This window comes from Mustelus asterias, chromosome 11 (assembly GCF_964213995.1).
Source record: "Mustelus asterias chromosome 11, sMusAst1.hap1.1, whole genome shotgun sequence".
NCBI lineage: Eukaryota > Metazoa > Chordata > Chondrichthyes > Carcharhiniformes > Triakidae > Mustelus > Mustelus asterias.
Window position 1 is genome coordinate 23,102,117 of NC_135811.1, and position 17,603 is coordinate 23,119,719.

At 39.9% G+C, this 17,603-nt stretch overlaps 1 protein-coding gene across 1 annotated transcript in view; it reads right to left on the minus strand.

Moving 5' to 3' along the window:
- The window catches only part of atrnl1b (attractin-like 1b), an 887,738-nt gene that overhangs the window by 645,348 nt on the left and 224,787 nt on the right, over window positions 1-17,603 (minus strand). The window contains exons 14-16 of the mRNA XM_078223252.1: window positions 13,612-13,744; window positions 12,317-12,498; window positions 5,035-5,248 (exon numbers count right to left, since the gene is read on the minus strand). Coding sequence (XP_078079378.1) covers window positions 5,035-5,248; window positions 12,317-12,498; window positions 13,612-13,744 — 529 coding nt within the window. The remainder of the gene's footprint in view (window positions 1-5,034; window positions 5,249-12,316; window positions 12,499-13,611; window positions 13,745-17,603) is intronic.

Sequence of the window (17,603 nt, forward strand, 5' to 3'; positions counted from 1 at the left end):
TTGTCCTGGATGTTGTCGAACCTCAAATGTGGTGGATGCTGCACTCCTCCAGGCAAGTGGAGAATATTCCATCACACTCCTAACTAAAATCTTGCATCCATGGTATTTATATGGCTGGTCTAGTTCTGTTCCTGGTCAATGGTAAACCCCCAGGATGTTGATAGTGGAGGATTCAGTGATGATAATGGCATTAACTGTCAAGGGGTGATAGTTGGATCCTCTTCTTGTTCGAGATGGTCATTGCTTGGCATGAATATAATTTGCCACTTGTCAGTCAAAGTACACTAGTAGCAAACAGCAAGGGAGGAAATTGCTGGGGCCTTGAGAGAAATCTTTGTATCTTCACTGGCTACAGGGGAGGTCCCAGAGGATTGGAGAATAGCCAATGTTGTTCCTTTGTTTAAGAAGGGTAGCAAGAATAATCCAGGTCATGTTGCATCTGGGCACAGACCTCCTCAGTGTTTGAGTCATCGCAAATGGTGCTGGACATTGTGCAATAAGAAACACCCCCACTTCTAACATTATGATTGAGGGAAAGTCACTGATGAAGTGGTTCTTAATAGTTGGGCCGAGGATACTACCCTGCAGAACTCCTGCAGTGAAGTCCTGGAGCTGAGATGATTGGCCTCTAATAACCACAATCATTTTCCTTTGTCTCCAAACAGCGGAGAGTTTTCTCTACAATTCCCATTGACCCTAGTTTTGCTTGGACTTCATGATACAAGGACAGTCACTCTCACCTCATCTCTGCTGTTCAGCTCTTTTGTTCATGTTTGCAACAAGGCTGTAAGGAAGTCAGGAGCTGAGCTGCAGAACCCAAACTGAGTGGCGGTGAGCAGGTTATTGCTGATTAAATGTTGTTCGATAGCTCTGCCAATGACACCTTCTATCTCTTTGCTGATGATCAAGAATAGACTAATGGGATGGTAATTGTCCTGGTTACATTTGTTTTGCTTTTTCTGGACAGGATATACCTGGGCATTCTTCCACATTGCCAGGTAGACATCTGTGTTGTTGCTGTACTGGAACAATTTGGCTAAGGATATGGCTGGCTATTTCTGGAGAACAAGTCTTCACTCGCTCTATTGCCAGAATGCTGTCAGGGCCCATAACCTTTGTAGTATCAAGTGCCTTCAGTTGTTTCTTGGTAACTAATGAATCAAATTAGCTGAAGACTGGCATCTGAGATTCTGGGAACTTCAGGATAGATCATCCACTCGGCACTTCTGGCTGAAGATGGTTGCAAATGCTTCACCCTTGTCTTTTGCACTGATGCGTTGCACTCTCCCATCACTGAGGATGGGGATATTTGTGGAGTCTCCTCCTCCAGATAGAATCATAGAATCCCTACAGTGCAGAAGACAGCCTTTCAGCCCCATCGAGTCTGCATCTACAACAGTCCCACCCAGGCCTTATCCCTGGAACCTCACATATTTACCCCTCTAATCCTTCTAACTTACACATCCTGGGATACTATGGGACAATTTAGCATAGCCAATCAACTTAACCCGCGCATCTTTGGACTGTGGGAGGAAACCAGAGCACCCAGAGGAAACCCACGCAGACACAGGGAGAATGTGCAAACATTCTAAACATAATAGTTGTTTAACTATCTGCATCATTCACAATTGAATGTGGCAGGACTACAGAGCTTGGATTTGATCCATTATTTGTGGGATTACTTAAATCTATCTATTGCATACTGCTTATTCTGTTTGGTACACTAGTAGCAAACAGCAAGGGAGGAAATTGCTGGGGCCTTGAGAGAAATCTTTGTATCTTCACTGGCTACAGGGGAGGTCCCAGAGGATTGGAGAATAGCCAATGTTGTTCCTTTGTTTAAGAAGGGTAGCAAGAATAATCCAGGTAATTACAGGCCGCTGTGCCTTACATCAGTGGTAGGGAAATTATTGGAGAGGATTCTTCGAGTCAGGATTTATTCCCACTTGGAAATAAGTGGACATATTAGTGAGAGGCGACATGGTTTTGTGAAGGGGAGGTCGTGTCTCACGAACTTGATCGAGTTTTTCGAGGAAGTGACAAAGATGATTGATGAGGGTAGGGCAGTGGATGTTGTCTACATGGACATCAGTAAGGCCTTTGACAAGGTCCCTCATGGCAGACTGGTGCAGAAGCTGAAGGTGCATGGGATCAGAGGTGAGCAGGCAAGGTGGATACAAAACTGACTTGGTCAAAGAAGACAGAGGGTAGCAGTGGAAGGGTGCGTTTCTGAATGGAGGGCTGTGACATGTGGTGTTCCTCAGGGATCAGTGCTGGGACCTCTGCTGTTTGTAATATATATAAATGATTGGGAGGAAAATGTAACTGGATCGATTAGTAAGTTTGCAGACGACACAAAGGTTGGTGGATTTGCGGATAGTGATGAGGACCATCAGAGGATACAGCAGGATATAGATCAGTTGGAAGCTTGGGCGGAGAGATGGCAGATGGAGTTTAATCCGGACAAATGTGAGGTAATGCATTTTGGAAGGTCTAATACAGATAGGAACCCTTAAGAGTATTGATAGGCAAAGGGATCTGGGTGTACAGGTACACAGGTCACTGAAAGTGGCAATGCAGGTGGAGAAGGTAGTCAAGAAGGCATACGGCATGCTTGCCTTCATCGGCTGGGGTATTGAGTTTAAAAATTGACAAGTCATGTTGCAGCTTTGTAGAACCTTAGTTAGGCCGCACTTGGAATATAGTGTTCAATTCTGGTTGCCACACTACCAGAAGGATGTGGAGACTTTGGAGAGAGTACAGAAAAGATTTACCAGGATGTTGCCTGGTATGGAAGACATTAGCTATGAGGAGAGGTTGGAGAAACTGGTTTGTTCTCACTGGAGCGACGGAGGTTGAGGGGAGACCTGATAGAAGTCTACAAGATTATGAGAGGCATGGACAGAGTGGATAGTCAGAAGCTTTTTCCCAGGGTGGAAGAGTTAATTACTAAGGGGCATAGGTTTAAGGCGCGAGGGGCAAGGTTTAAAGGAGATGTACAAGGCAGATTTTTTACACAGAGAGTAGTGGGTGCCTGGAACTCGTTGCCGGGGGAGGTTGTGGAAGCGGATGCGGTAGTGACTTTTAAGGGGCGTCTTGAGAAGTACATGAATAGGATGGGAATAGAGGGATAAGGTCCCCGGAAGGGAAGGGGGTTTTAGCTAAGTCGGGCAGCATGGTCGGTGCAGGCTTGGAGGACCGAAGGGCCTGTTCCTGTGCTGTAATTTTCTTTGTTCTGTGTTCTAGTCCTGTGTTGCAGCTTCAGCGGGTTGGCGCCTTATTTTAAGGAATAGCTGGCATGCTGCTCCTGGCATGCTCTCCTGTACTCTGCATTGAATCAGGGTTGATGCCCTGGCTTAGTGTTAATGGAGGAGGATATGTTAGGCCCTGAGGTTACAAATTGCAGTTGTACACAATTCTGTCAACTTACTTAACAACACAACTCAGCAGGCTAGCAGAGAAAGCACTAGAGGAAACAAGGTTTTACTTGACAAAGGTGTTGATCTGGAAATATTCATCAGTGGTGGAATAAAAATGGTTTCGCAGTCAGCAATGTTATGAAGGTTGTGCCTATAGTGATACAATTTCGGAGCAAGAGTGCGGATGGGCTGGGGAGGAGGCAACTAATGCAGCCAAATAGCTTCGCAGTTCAGAATCAAAGTGTCAAGATTGTGCGCCATCTCTGTCTAAAAAAGCACTTAGAGATGGATGGAGGAAGGGTGTCAGGTGCTCAGGGGTGGCTTTTGAGGTGAAAGCTAAACAGGGTTAACTTTGATCTTTTTGAGATTAAGGTGAAGGAAATTCTTCCTTGGGATAGATGGAGCAAAAAGACCAAGGTGATTACAAAGATAGACACCTTTGGGTGACATGTGAAAGCTAACACTGTGCTTATGAATAATATTGTCACTGTAGGATTACATCAATAAAATGAAAGCAAGCTAGACCGGTGTAAAGGAGCTAACTGCAGTGAAAGGATGATGAAGATGCAGAGAGTGATTGATTTTGTCAAATACCAAAAAAGATGCAAGAAGGGTAAAACGAGACAGTGCAATACGATTGCACTCACTTAGAATATTAATAACTTTAATAAAAGTGAGCTGGATGCTGCAGACAAATGGAAAAAGATTGAAAGGATATAAAGAAGGTATTACAAAAAAAATGTTTGTGGGAAAGGAGGAAAACTTTGACAAGGGAGGACATTAATGACAGCTTTGAAATTTGGAGAATCAGAGCTGAAAGATAGAGAACCACTGAGGATTGCAGAACATTCGGCTGAGTAAATGTAGTTACATGATAAAAAGGGAGCAGGCAAAACCACAGTGCTTAGAGAAGATCAACTTCATAAGGGCTGGATGGGAGATAGGGAGAAGCTGTCGGATGACATAGGTAGTCGAGCCAGCAAGCAGATAGCCTTGATCTTTGAAATGATAAAACCCAGGAGTTCTTCAGAATTAGTGTTTAAAGTGAAAGTGGGAGTGCACAGCAATAAGAGGAGGCAGTTCATAAATTTCTGATATTTCAAGACACTTTTGTTTTCGTCCTCTTTTTTAAAAACTGTCAGCCAAGGATAGCATGCTAGCAAAATATTTGAACAGATTTTCTTTTTCACACTGGCATCGTCAAGTTCTGCTTTACTGTTATACAGAACTGACAGTGGAATCTATCATCTGGCCAATACAAAAAAGTAGCTTGACTGGTCTAATGGTCATTTGTGTGGGGCAATGCAGGCAGAAAATAACTGCATTTTCCACAAAACATACAAAACATAATTCAGCATGTAAACCAGCTTAGAAAGTGTAAGTTTGGACAATTTATAGCTCAGTTAAATGGGTTCATACAGAAATTTACAACTTCACCATCAATAGCAGTAGGTAGAAATCTTGCTCTTTATGGTTTCATAACATTAAATTAATTGTATATGTATCAGCTGCCCCATTTGCTGTTCATTTTACTAATTTCACTTGCACTTATGTTAACAATATGATTTAAATGATTTCACAGTGAACATTGTACATTGACAAATTCAAAACTTACCAACTGGTTTTTCACAAACCAGACCATCGGCCATTTCAGTGCATGCATAAGCCTTCAATCCAGCAACTTCAGCTTTTACTAGATATGCACAGAAGCCAGAGTCATTGGGTTCACCAGGAAGCCACTGTAGAGTAGTGTTCGTAAAAGGTGACATATCTTCCCAACCCCAGTACGAGATGTTGATCTTGCGCAATCCAACCCAAGGCGATATCTTCTATCGTAACAATGGTAAAAGAAAAGGAACAATTAGCCCTTTGGCTACACAAGTGTCATTTTCTCCTGCTTAAGGTCAATGTTGCTCTGGTTATGTTTAGTTTTGTTTTTTACTGTAACCTATTACAACTTGCTGGGACACATTCTGAGTGCATTGCAGTTTCTAGCTTATTTATTATATTCCAGTACAAGATTGACATTAATACTGCTCCAATTTACACTAAAAAACAGGATATTTCCATTGTGTTCCATTTCAGCAACATTGACAAACATGTTTGACATTTCATAGACCTGTTAAGACTACTGTATCAAGCAAAGCTGTTTAGACACAAAATTAAATACATCATCCCCAACCCTTCACAAAGGCATAATACATCATTTATTCTTTCAACAGTGTGTGCACACAGAACACTTAAATATTTTTCTCGAGAAAAGATCTGCCAGGTTTCAATATCTGATTTTTCAATGTATGAAAAGCAAAGTAATCGGTGAAATCTTTCGTTTACCATGATTGGCATATTATTCAAAATGTTGAGTACTAAAATTAAGAGGTGGAAAAACACAATGTCACAGTAGAATAATCTCACAGTCCACCTTTCTGCACTGTATGATTCTATGATTAAAACCCAGGTAAGAATCTAGCCTAGGTAATGTAATCAAAGTTTCATTGCTCTTTTGGACGAAAAGATCAAAATAATTTTGAGTGAGCACAACTTCAAAGTGCAAAACTACCCACTGTTTACATTAAATTCACAAATTCAGTCAGGGAGGATTGCTTAAAAAATGGAAAATGTTCAAGTTAGTTTAGCAGCAAATGTTGTCAGGAGTTACCATTAATTTTACACTTACTTGTCCAGTGCAAGTGAGTCAGTTACACCAAATTTGCTACACCACCTCGGTTACAACTCCAGGTAAAATATAAGCACCCATTTCCTTCAAAAGCCTGAACACCATAGTTTGTGGAAAAACACATCGGCACATTTAAACTGCAAAATGCAAAGTACAGCCAAGCACGTAGCCTGTACTGTGAAAACCTACTACATTCAACACATGGCACATCTACCTGAGTGAGGAAGATTGGACATGTACACAGCAATTTTAAGGCACATCATGAATGTGAAATGTCACACAGAGACATTGAACTGACTCTTGTGATTGAAGCTCAGGCAAAATTTCATTTCATCGCTGCTAGCACAGCTTGTATGCACGCATGGTGAAGGGGTGTAGTTACGATTTTTCTAAATTTAACACAAATTTACACAGCACCTTTAAAATAATAAAATGATCCAAGGCACTTCAAAGGAGAATTGGCAAACAAAATTTGACACCAGTCATATCAGGGGATACTAGAGCAGATGAGCAAAAGCTTGGTCAAAGAGAAAGGCTTTGAGGAGCATTTTCAAGGAGGGAAGAGAAGTAGAGGGAGGACGTTTGGGGAGGCAATGTCAAATCTTAGGATCTAGGCACAATCATCAATGATACAGCAATTAAAATCAGGGATGTTCAAAGGCTCAGAATTAGGGGTGTATAGTTCTCAGTGGGTTGCAATACAGTAATTTACATCTGCCTGCACAAAAGAGGAGGAGGAGGAGGTTAACGTCACAGTACACAAGTCCTTGTTTTAAGTTGTGACGCTTTAATGTCACGGACATAATAGGGTTGTTATGCACACTTGGCATCGAAATTTCACTTTTACCATAATTTCACACCAGGACTGTTGTGGCATCACGTGGCCCAACCAACGCCATTTTAGAGCAGCCTCTCCTACTTCCAACATCACATGACCCAACACTCCCCCACTCTCTCCCAATGCCAATTTCCTCCATGACGCTCTGAGTCCCAGCAACTCATGCTAGCTTGCTTCCTCTTGCAAGGTTTCAGAAGCGGCTGGGAGCGGGAAACAAGTAGAAAGGAAAGTTATTTAATTTATGATAAGGGAATTTAGGAACGTACAGTACTTCAACTTACAGGGTTTAATGCTTTTTTTTTCCTGACTGAACCTAATTATTGCTTTTACACTGGTTATAATGGAAAATCTCATTCCCTTAATGTTGTTTCATTTAAAGTTGTACTATTCAGGAACGCAACTACAATGTTAAGTGAGGAATTATTATAGAAGAGAAGGAAGTATAGGCATTAGTCAAAATTACTAAATGACCAAATTTGGATGGAGTGTATCCTAGGTTGCTGAGGGAAGCTAGGGTGAAAATAGCAGAAGCTCCGATCACAATTTTACAATTCTCCTTGAATGCGGGATTGGTACCAAAGGACTGGAGGATTGCAAACGTTGCATACCTATTCAGAAAGAGAGGGGAATAGGGACGTTTAGATAAGCACATGAATATGCAAGGAATAGAGCGATATGGGCAGGCAAGCAGAAGGGACTGGTTTAATTTGGTGCCTAGTTTGGCATAACATCGTGGGCCAAAGGGCCTGTTTCTGTGCTGTACTGTTCTATATTCTATGAATAAATGTACTAACATCTAATGTTATTCATGGGAAAACTACTCAAGACTATTATCGAGGATAAAGTTCATTTTCACTTGGAGAAGCTTAGTAGAATCTTAAGGAACAGTCAACAGATAGCTTTCCATCCGTTAACTTGACTGACACCTTTGATTAAAGAAACAGAGGATCAATGTGATATTGTCATGCGGCAGTTGTACTTTCAAAGTACAGTTGATAAAGCAAAATATAACACACATCGTAATTTAAAGTGAGTAAATGTGAAAAGATGCACTGGAGGAAAAAAGCACTTAGAGGCAGTATAATACTACATAGTATTATTTTGAGGGGGTTCAAAAGCAGAGGGAGCTGGGAGTGTGCATTCACAAATCTTTGAAGTAGGCATGGGAAGTTGATAAGGCAGTTAAGAAAGCCTATGGAATACATACATGACTTTGTAAATAGAGGCACTGAATACAAAAACAAGTTCACCATGCTAAACCTTTGCAAATTTCTGGTTATGGCTCAGCTGGATACACATGTGCAAATCTGGGCACCACATTTCAGAATGGATATCAAGGCCTTGGAGAGATTACAAAGGAGAGATTATCTGGAGAGATTGGAGAAGCCAGGATTCTTCTCTTCAGAACAGAGAAGGTTATAGGGAGACCTAACAGAGGTATTCAAAATTATGAGAAGTCCAAAAACGTGCGGGTTAGGTGGATTGGCCATGCTAAATTGCCCCTTAGTGTCAGGGGGGACTAGCTAGGGTAAATGCATGGGGTTATGGGGATAGGACCTGGGTGGGACTGTGATCGATGCAGACTCGATGGGCCGAGTGGCCTCCTTCTACACTGTAGGATTCCATGATTCTATTTTAGTAGGGCAGCACGGTGGCACAGTGGCAAAGTATGATTTGATACCAGCCTTAGTGACTGTCTGTGAGGAGTTTACCCATTCTCTCCATGTCTGCACGGGTTTCCTCTGGGTGCTCCAGTTTCCTCCCATACTCCAAAGATGTACAGGTTAGGTGGATTGGCCATGCTAAATTGCCCCTTAGTGCCCAAACATGTGTAGGTTGAGTTGATTAGCTATGGTAAACCAGGATTACAGGGATGGGGGGGGGGGGGGGGGGGGTTGCGCTGAGTAAAATGCTCTTTCTGAGAGTCAGTGTAGACCCAATGGTCTCCTCCTGCATTGTATGGATTCTATGGCTCTGGGGGAAGCTGTTTCCTTCATAACTAGAACGGTAACCAAAGGTTACGGGTTTAAAATAAACGACAAAAGAACATGAATGAACAAGAGAAGTTTTGCCCACAACAGGACTGTTAAGATCTGGAACTCACTGTCCAAGTGGGCAACTGAATCAAGTTGAAACTTTTAAAAGACAATTAGTATGTATATGGAAAGCATTAATTTGCCTGGCTGCAAGGAAAATGCTGGGGTATAGGGCTAAATTGATAAATGGAATAAGTTATTTGATAAATGAAATAAGTTATTTCTGTGCTGTTAAATTCTATGATCTTCTAACATCCCTCATTGCCAGAAATAAGGCTATTCCCATAAATGAGGAGGAGGAGTGCAAACATTTGTCTTAAGTTTACAGCCAAATTTCAGAAATGGTGATCACTGCAATACATGCTTTACATCTAATCACATTCAGGTAGCTCAGAAAATAATAAACATATACCTCAATGTTCAATATTAAAGAACTATTACATTTTTGTTTCAAATCAAAAGGCTAAATGGAAAAGTCTCAAAATATAATCCTTTCTTGTTTCCTGCCACAAATCTCCTGTTTCATAAGTCAAGCAAGTCTGAAGTTAATACCAGTTGTTTCATAGAGATTAGCTACCTTCCAATTGCATCCTAAAATCACAACTAACAACGCACAAAACAACTTCATCTTAAAGATATTTGAAAGCACATATTGCCTTTGAATAACAGACAGGACCATACGAACAAAATAGTTTTTCTTTAGATTTAAATTATATAGTATGATAACCACATTGAACCTCATCGTTAAGATTCTTTTTTTTAAACTTGACAGATGGGTGAATAATAAGCAAACTCCTGAATTGTCATAAAAACTCAAGCAATTGAATGCCAGTCTCTCAATGTAGAAGCTGCAAATGCAAGTCCACTGGCTGCCTGCCATTCATACAGAGTAGCAACATAGTTGACTGTTTAAATTCTTAGCAAGACCTCTAATTGCATCATCATTTGGGAACAAAGTACCCCACTATGGGAAAACAGGATTTTGAATCAGACCTTCCTTACGCCTGTTTAGTGCATACTGTTTTGGAAAATAAATCTATCTATTACACCAAGCAAGGAACAGACTCTTGATTAAGTAAAAAAATACTGGTTATATCCCTTTCTCTTTTGCATTCTGTTCACATAACAAGCTGGGGGATATTATTAATTCAAAGAGGATTAACACACCCTGTTATTCATGTGAGCCACCTCTATTTCATGCCAAACGGGATAAGCTGTCATGTAAATTATCTTAAACACAACAAAGTATTAAATTTATTGGACTGTTTCAGCCCTAAGTGCTATTTTCATCATACATGGATTCAACAAATGAAGATTTAGCTTGACAACTCCAAATGGTAAGAACGATAAGTTAGCTGCCAAACTTGCTATCTATTACTTTCAGCTTTGATTCTACAAAACAAAAATACAGTTACACCAAGCCTGGCTTGTGCCAGACTTCCAGCAGCAGACATGGATTAAGAAGTGGTTCTCGTCACAATGTTACCATGCCACATCAGTGTAACATTGCACTGGAGAACAACATTTTTCTCTATCCAGATGTATAAATTAAAAACTTCTCGGAGTAAGATTCCCATGCTCTATTGTACATACTTCATGGCACCAATTAAGTATTTCAGTATCAGGCTACAATGTCAATGTTCCACTTGTATTAAAGAAAGTATACTTAAACATTCTGAAGTGAAGACGCAAAGAACCGATTACTGCCACAATAGTAAAGAACTTAATGCTGTGAAATAAAACGTCACTGTCTGTATGGAGTTTGCACATTCTCCCCATGTCTGCGTGGGTTTCCTCCAGGTGCTCCGGTTTCCTCCCACAGTCCAAAGATGTGCAGGTTAGGTGAATTGGCCATGCTAAATTCTCCCTCAGTGTATCCGAACAGATGCCAGAGTGTGGCAACTAGGGGATTTTCACAGTAACTTCATTTCAGTGTGAATGTTAGCCGACTTGTGACTGATAAATAAACTCTACTTTTTACTTTATCAATAGGACATTGCTTCCCAATTCTTTTCCTGGTGTGACCCCATTGGCTTCGGACTTGGGAGTGTTCAGCTTGTTGATGGGAGCAGCTGCCTTTTGATTATGAGCACATCAGGATAGTTTGTTACTGAAGTGCCAAAATAAAACAAATCAGCGGAATAATAACTTTTGACACTATATTATTGAGGTTTAAAGTAAAATGGCAGCATAACTAACCTACACTACTGTATCAAGGTATCAAAATAAGACAAAACATCATAAAACCAAAGAAAGAGCTATAGTTAGGTTTATTCTCATCAGAAAAAAATATTAAAACATCCTATAATGTCAAATTATGCATAAATCACAAAAAGCTAGCATGCAAGTTCAGCAGGTAATGGGAGGGCAAATGGAATGTTGGCCTTTATTTCAAAGGGAATATAAAAATAGGGAAGTCTTGCTAAAACTAGTTAGGCCACACCTGCAATACTGTGAACAGTTTTGGGCCCCTCATTGGGCAACACGGTGCCTCACAATGCCAGGGACCCAGGTTCAATTCCGGCCTCGGGTCACTGCCTGTGTGGAGTTTGCACATTCTCCCCGTGTCTGCGTGGGTTTCCTCCAGGTGTTCTGGTTTCCTCCAAACAGTCCAAAGATATGCGGATATGGTTGATTGGCCATGCTAAATTGACCCTAATGTCAGAGGGGTTAGCAGGGTAAATATGTGGGGTTATGCGAGTGGGGCCTGGGTGGGATTGTAGTCAGTGCGGGCTCGATGGGTCGAATGGCCTCCTTCTGCACTGTAGGGATTCTATCCAAGATATTCTGGCATTGGAGGGAGTCCAGACAAGGTTCACTGAGTCGATCCCTGGTATGGAGGCATTTTCTTATGAGGTAAGATTGAGCAGGTTGGGTCTGTACTCACAGGAGTTGAGAAGAATAAGAGGTGATCTTATTGAGACATATAGGACTCTCAGGGGGCTTGACAGGATAAATGCCGAGAGGTTGTTTCCCTTGTGGGAGGGTCTGGGACCAGAGGGTATAACCTCAGAGTACAGGGTCCCCCAGTTAAGACAGAGATGAGGAGGAATTTGTTCTCTGAGGGTAGTGAACCTGTGGAATTCTTTACTGCTATAGAGCTATAGAGGCTGGGTCATTTAGTATGTTCAAGGTTGAGATAGACTGATTTATAATCAGTAAAGGAATCAAGGGTTTTGCGGATAAAGTGAAAAAGTGGAGTTGAAGATTAAAACATCTGATCAGTCATGATCTCATCGAATGGCAGTGCAAACTCAGTGAGCCGACTGGCCTCTTTTAATGCTTCATAGTATGCATCCACTAACCATGCAAAATTGGACAAATTGGAAGACTTAATCTCAAGTACCTGAACTGTATATTTGTGCAGCTCATCTAGAACAAATTCAACTTCCTTTGATGTAGTAAGAGATGCCAGGTTTCCACTAAGATTGTAGCAATAAAGTTTTGCATTATCATAGTTTTCTCGACTTGCATTGATCCGGAGGCAGACATCCCCAACGTGGCTCCAGCCTTCTCCGCAAAGGTGAGCTGGAATTGTAGGAACAAAAACAGTTTTTATACCTTTTTCAAGATCTTGAAACACGAGTGACGTATGGTGAAATGGCACAAAGCAACTATGAATTTTACAGATGTTCCCAGTCACCTAAATTGTCAAGCAATCACATACATGCACCACTGTTTGTCAACCACCATTCAGAATTATCCTACAGGCTGGTGACAGTTTGCCAACTGCAAAAAGCATCAAGTTAGAAGACCTAAGTTGTTTTATGAAACTATTTTACAGCCAATTTTTTTCCTTTTTGCAAAAATACCAATTTGTTTTCCAATGGGCAATCACTTTCTCCTTGAATCATCCTTTGAAATAAACTTCAAAGTTGCGTTCCATATAATTTCCCCTCCACCACATCACAAGTAGTCATTAAAATGATAAGCTCCTGAAAAATCTGCTTAACTAATTAAATGAGGGGAGAATCTTTTGAATTAAAAATAAGCAAGCATCATCTACATTTAGTCCTTTTGTGGGAAAACTGCTTTCATTTAACATTTTCTAAGGGTAAACCAGTTATTTTTTAACCATTTTAAGAAGGGCCATTTTTCCTTCCTCAATGTTTTGAATTTTAAAAATTTAACTTAAAAGAAAGCTTGCTGTGTCTCCATTGCATGCATTTTTATTACAGCATCTTCACCAGAAAGGGAAGTTCAAATTGTGCACGATCATTTGAGAAAGTAGAAGGATCAAAATCTGAGGCAGGAAAATCAAATAAAATCATCAAGTTAGACCCCAAAACAGGATTGGCTGGTACAAGCACCAAGCAGAGAATAACAGTCTCTCTTTTCTCCATTTTTTTAAATGTCTGAGGAGTACTTTATTTGGTAACCACATTATTCTATTTCTTGCAATGAATGTGACATCAAGGACAATGACAACAAAATTACCACTTAAACATGAGGAAAGATTTTAAAGAACTTGCAATGACCATTTTATCATTTATAATTTGAAACAATTACCAGGATTGGTTCAGTTAGTAGATGGTAACAAAATTAAAAGCTGTACATTATTGTAGTATCTTAAGCAGAGGACAGTCTATGACAGTAGTTCATTTCTTTTACATGTACATTTTGGCTTGTTCAGATTTTTACCTGGTAAAGCTTGACACTCCTGGTTTCGCTGATCCCACTGACAGTTAAGCTTCATTGAGCAGGTCTTGCAGCTTGTAAATTTGCTACAAATATGCTCATTCCGCACACGGCATTTGGTACTGTTTGTCACAGACTAGGAGAAGAAACGTTTAAAATTGTCACTGAATATTTTACCACAGTTTAGTGCAATCACAACATAAAACATCACATTAAACTCCTCATTTAATATCTAGTACTACTGAAAAGTACATTTTTTTAAAATATGCAAACATAACTGGACATTACTGGTCCAAATGTCAGAAAAAGTCTGAAAATGTCAGATGGAAAATGGTTTGGAATCGTTTACAGGTCTTAATTTCAAACCTAATATTTTTAAAGCAGGAGAAACAACAACAGATCAGCTATGATGAGTAAAAGTGGACGATAAAAAGGCTATGGGCATACTTTGGTTTCAGTACTTAAAGAAAGGATATATTGGTGGAAGTTATGATGAATTGCATGTTGCATGAAGAGTTTGAATCCGCCATGTAGAATACAGAATCCATCCCACAACTTTCAATAGTCATTTCTTATTTGCAGCCAAGCTTCCCTTTTTCAGAGAGATAAAGTATGGATGGAAAACTGGGGGAGTGGGGTTGAGCACAATGGAGCATGAAAAAAGTGAATTGTACTCAATACAAGCTGAAGCTTTAGAACTTGTTAGTAATTTCAATGGTTCAGACTATTGAAACTGCTAACTAAACTCACTGTTACAGTTGAAACTTTTCTTCACAACTATCATCAAATTTAGATTTTGTCAAAAACAATATCTTTAAACAAATGCTGGGGAAACATAAAAAAAAAAGATGCATTCAAGGAGAGGTTAGACAAGCATATTAGGGAGAAGAAAACATGGTTACAAGGAAAAATTTAAATGAGAAAAAATGGAAGGAGGCTCGTGTGCGGCACAAACACCAGAATGGGCTGGTTACGGCCAAATGCCCGCTTTCTAGCTTTATATCTGATGTATGCAATCCCATCTTCTGTAAAGGCAAAGCAAGTTATAGCCTGAATCAGTTGCTAAATTTGAACTTCTGATCCAATGCAATCACCCCAATACTTCCTTAACTGTCACACTATACTGTTTTCCATGCAATTCTACAGCTCAGAAAAAGGCCTTTCAACCAATCACGTTCACCAGTTTTAATCTCACTGTTTCAGTTTTCCCATCACATGGCAACTTATCTGCTTCAAATGTCTATCTAATTTACCCTTTAGAGATGCAATGTCACAATCACCACCTACAGCGATTATTTTACCCCTGAACAATTTTCTGCATAAAACAAATTTCTCCTGAACCACCTGCTCATTCTCGGTTGAGAATTTATCGTAATAGCTTTGTCACTTGCAAGTTATTAGGGGTGAGGAAATGTCCAATTCAAACAAAACAACAAGAGGTTGAAAAGGTTTGGGTTTTTTTTTTTAAACGGAAACTCATATTTCTGAGAGCTTCTTATTTCAACAGATTAATATTATGCAATTTATCTTAATACATAACCAAACAATTGCTTAACAAATACCCTAGACATAAATCTTTCCTTATTAACACCCAAATGGTTTTGGGCAACATAAGATGCAGTTGAATTAAAATTCCAATGATCAATTTGCCTTTATTTAAGACCTTTCACTCTGTCTCCATAATGTGGAGATGCCGACGTTGGACTGGTCCAAATGTCAGAAAAGGTCTGAAAATGTCAGATGGAAAATGGTTTGGAATCGTTTACAAGTCTTAATTTCAAACCTAATATTTTTAAAGCAGGAGAAACAACAACAGATCAGCTATGATGAGTAAAAGTGGACGATAAAAAGGATATGGGCATACTTTGGTTTCAGTACTTAAAGAAAGGATATATTGGTGGAAGATTTATGTTTAGGGTATTTGTTAAGCAATTGTTTGGTTATGTATTAAGATAAATTGCATAATATTAATCTGTTGAAATAAGAAGCTCTCAGAAATATGAGTTTCCGTTTAAAAAAAAAACCAAACCTTTTCAACCTTTTGTTTGAATTGGACATTTCCTCACCCCTAATAACTTGCAAGTGACAATGCTATTACGATAAATGTACAGTAAGAAATCTTACAACACCAGGTTAAGTCCAACAGGTTTATTTGGTAGCATGTGAAGGGGCAGCACTCTGAAAGCTCGTGTTACCATTGGACTTTAACCTGGTGTTGTGTGACTTCTTACTATGTCTCTATATGCAAGGGATGATTTACTAAAGAATTCAACAACTTCTGGATTCACAAAAAAAAAACTGACATTCCAGCGCAATGCTGCACTGTCAGAGATGTCATCTTTCAGAGGCCCCATCTGCCTTCTCTGGCAGATGCAAGAGATCCCACGGCACTTTAAGAGCAGGGCAATTATCCTGGGTAATATGTCCTGGCCAATATTCAATCTTAATCAACATCACAAAACAGATTATCTGGTCATCATCAGATTTATAGATTGTAAGGGTCTGCAGTGCACTGAACAGGCTGGCACATTTCCCAAATTACAACAGTGACTGTAACACAAAATTATGTCATTGGCTGTAAAGAGCTTTGGGACATCTGGCGGTTGTAAAATGCATTACATAAATGCAAGCCTGTATTTCTATTCTTTCAAATAAGGTACATGTGACAGACTCTACCATTCATAAGCTGGCAACCCATAAATACCATTACACAAATTTGCACATGCCTCCTCCCTTGCACCAAAAATAATTGTACTACATCATTTCAGAACATTTGGAAAAACATGCTTTTAATACAATGCCAAATTTTAAAAAGCTCACATTCATTGGTCATAAAAGACGTTATTCAGCGCAAGTATTTGTTTTTGTACTTTGTATTCAAATTAATAGATTGGTTTCAACAAACATTCACAGCTTAGATTAAAAATAGATGAAGCTTAAAGCTTCCTTCACATATCACAGCGACACAGCAAACCCAAAGTTCAAAAGGATTCCTTCACTATTGCTACCAGAGTAACCGGGCCATTTCATACATCTATCGGTGCAGCCTTCCTGAACAAAGTTTCCAATTTTCTCCTTTAACTCGCATCTTGAATTCGAAAAGTGTCATCTTGTTACGTAGGAACAGATAGAGAGACATTCATTCTAATACAATAAACTGAACTTCAAAACAGGTCCCTGCACGAAAGCAAGTGCACTACGATATCAAGTTCCTAATTTCTCCTAGTAACTCAAATGATACTGTCGAAAACATCTGGGAGGGCAGCAGAAAGATAAACATTAAACTTGGTGAAATTAAATAAATCCTGTAACATAAACATAGACCAATTACACATGTTCTGAAATGTATCCCTGTCTTATTCTGCCATTTAAATGGTTGCTGCACACAAAATATCATGAAGCACTATATATGAAGCATTGATGTTTTAAAATAGTCTCATTTGCAAAACTCTCAGAAATTTCACAGATGCTTCGTTCATATTTGCATTGTATCTCTGAGCTCATCAGAGCTACAATTACATATGCATAAGCTTAATGCTGAAAGGATAGATTGTCTGATAAACAAATACCTAGTTTAATGAAGACAGATAATAATGCAAATTCTCAGCAGGTCGGCCAGTGTTTGTGGAGAGGCATCACTGACATCTCATCAGCACTGGGAAAATAAGAAACTTAACTGATTTTAAGGAAGAGGGTGTGGAAATGAACGGACAGGAAGGACTGATTTAACAGTGTATTTCCTTGAAAATAAAAGCAGCAATTAACCCAAAACTATGGGCATAATTATCCCAAAGAATTTTAAGTGTTGCCCCCCAGCAGGAAAAGCAGGGTGACTCCCACTGGTTGGATTGGCCAAATCTAGCCCCCCCCCCCCGCCACGTCACTAGTATTAGGTCACCTGATCACTACCAGCAACCGCCCCCAGCACCTCCAGGTGAGCAAAACTCACTATGGAGTCAGCAGAGCCCCCCTTTCAGGACCCGCCCTCCATGCCA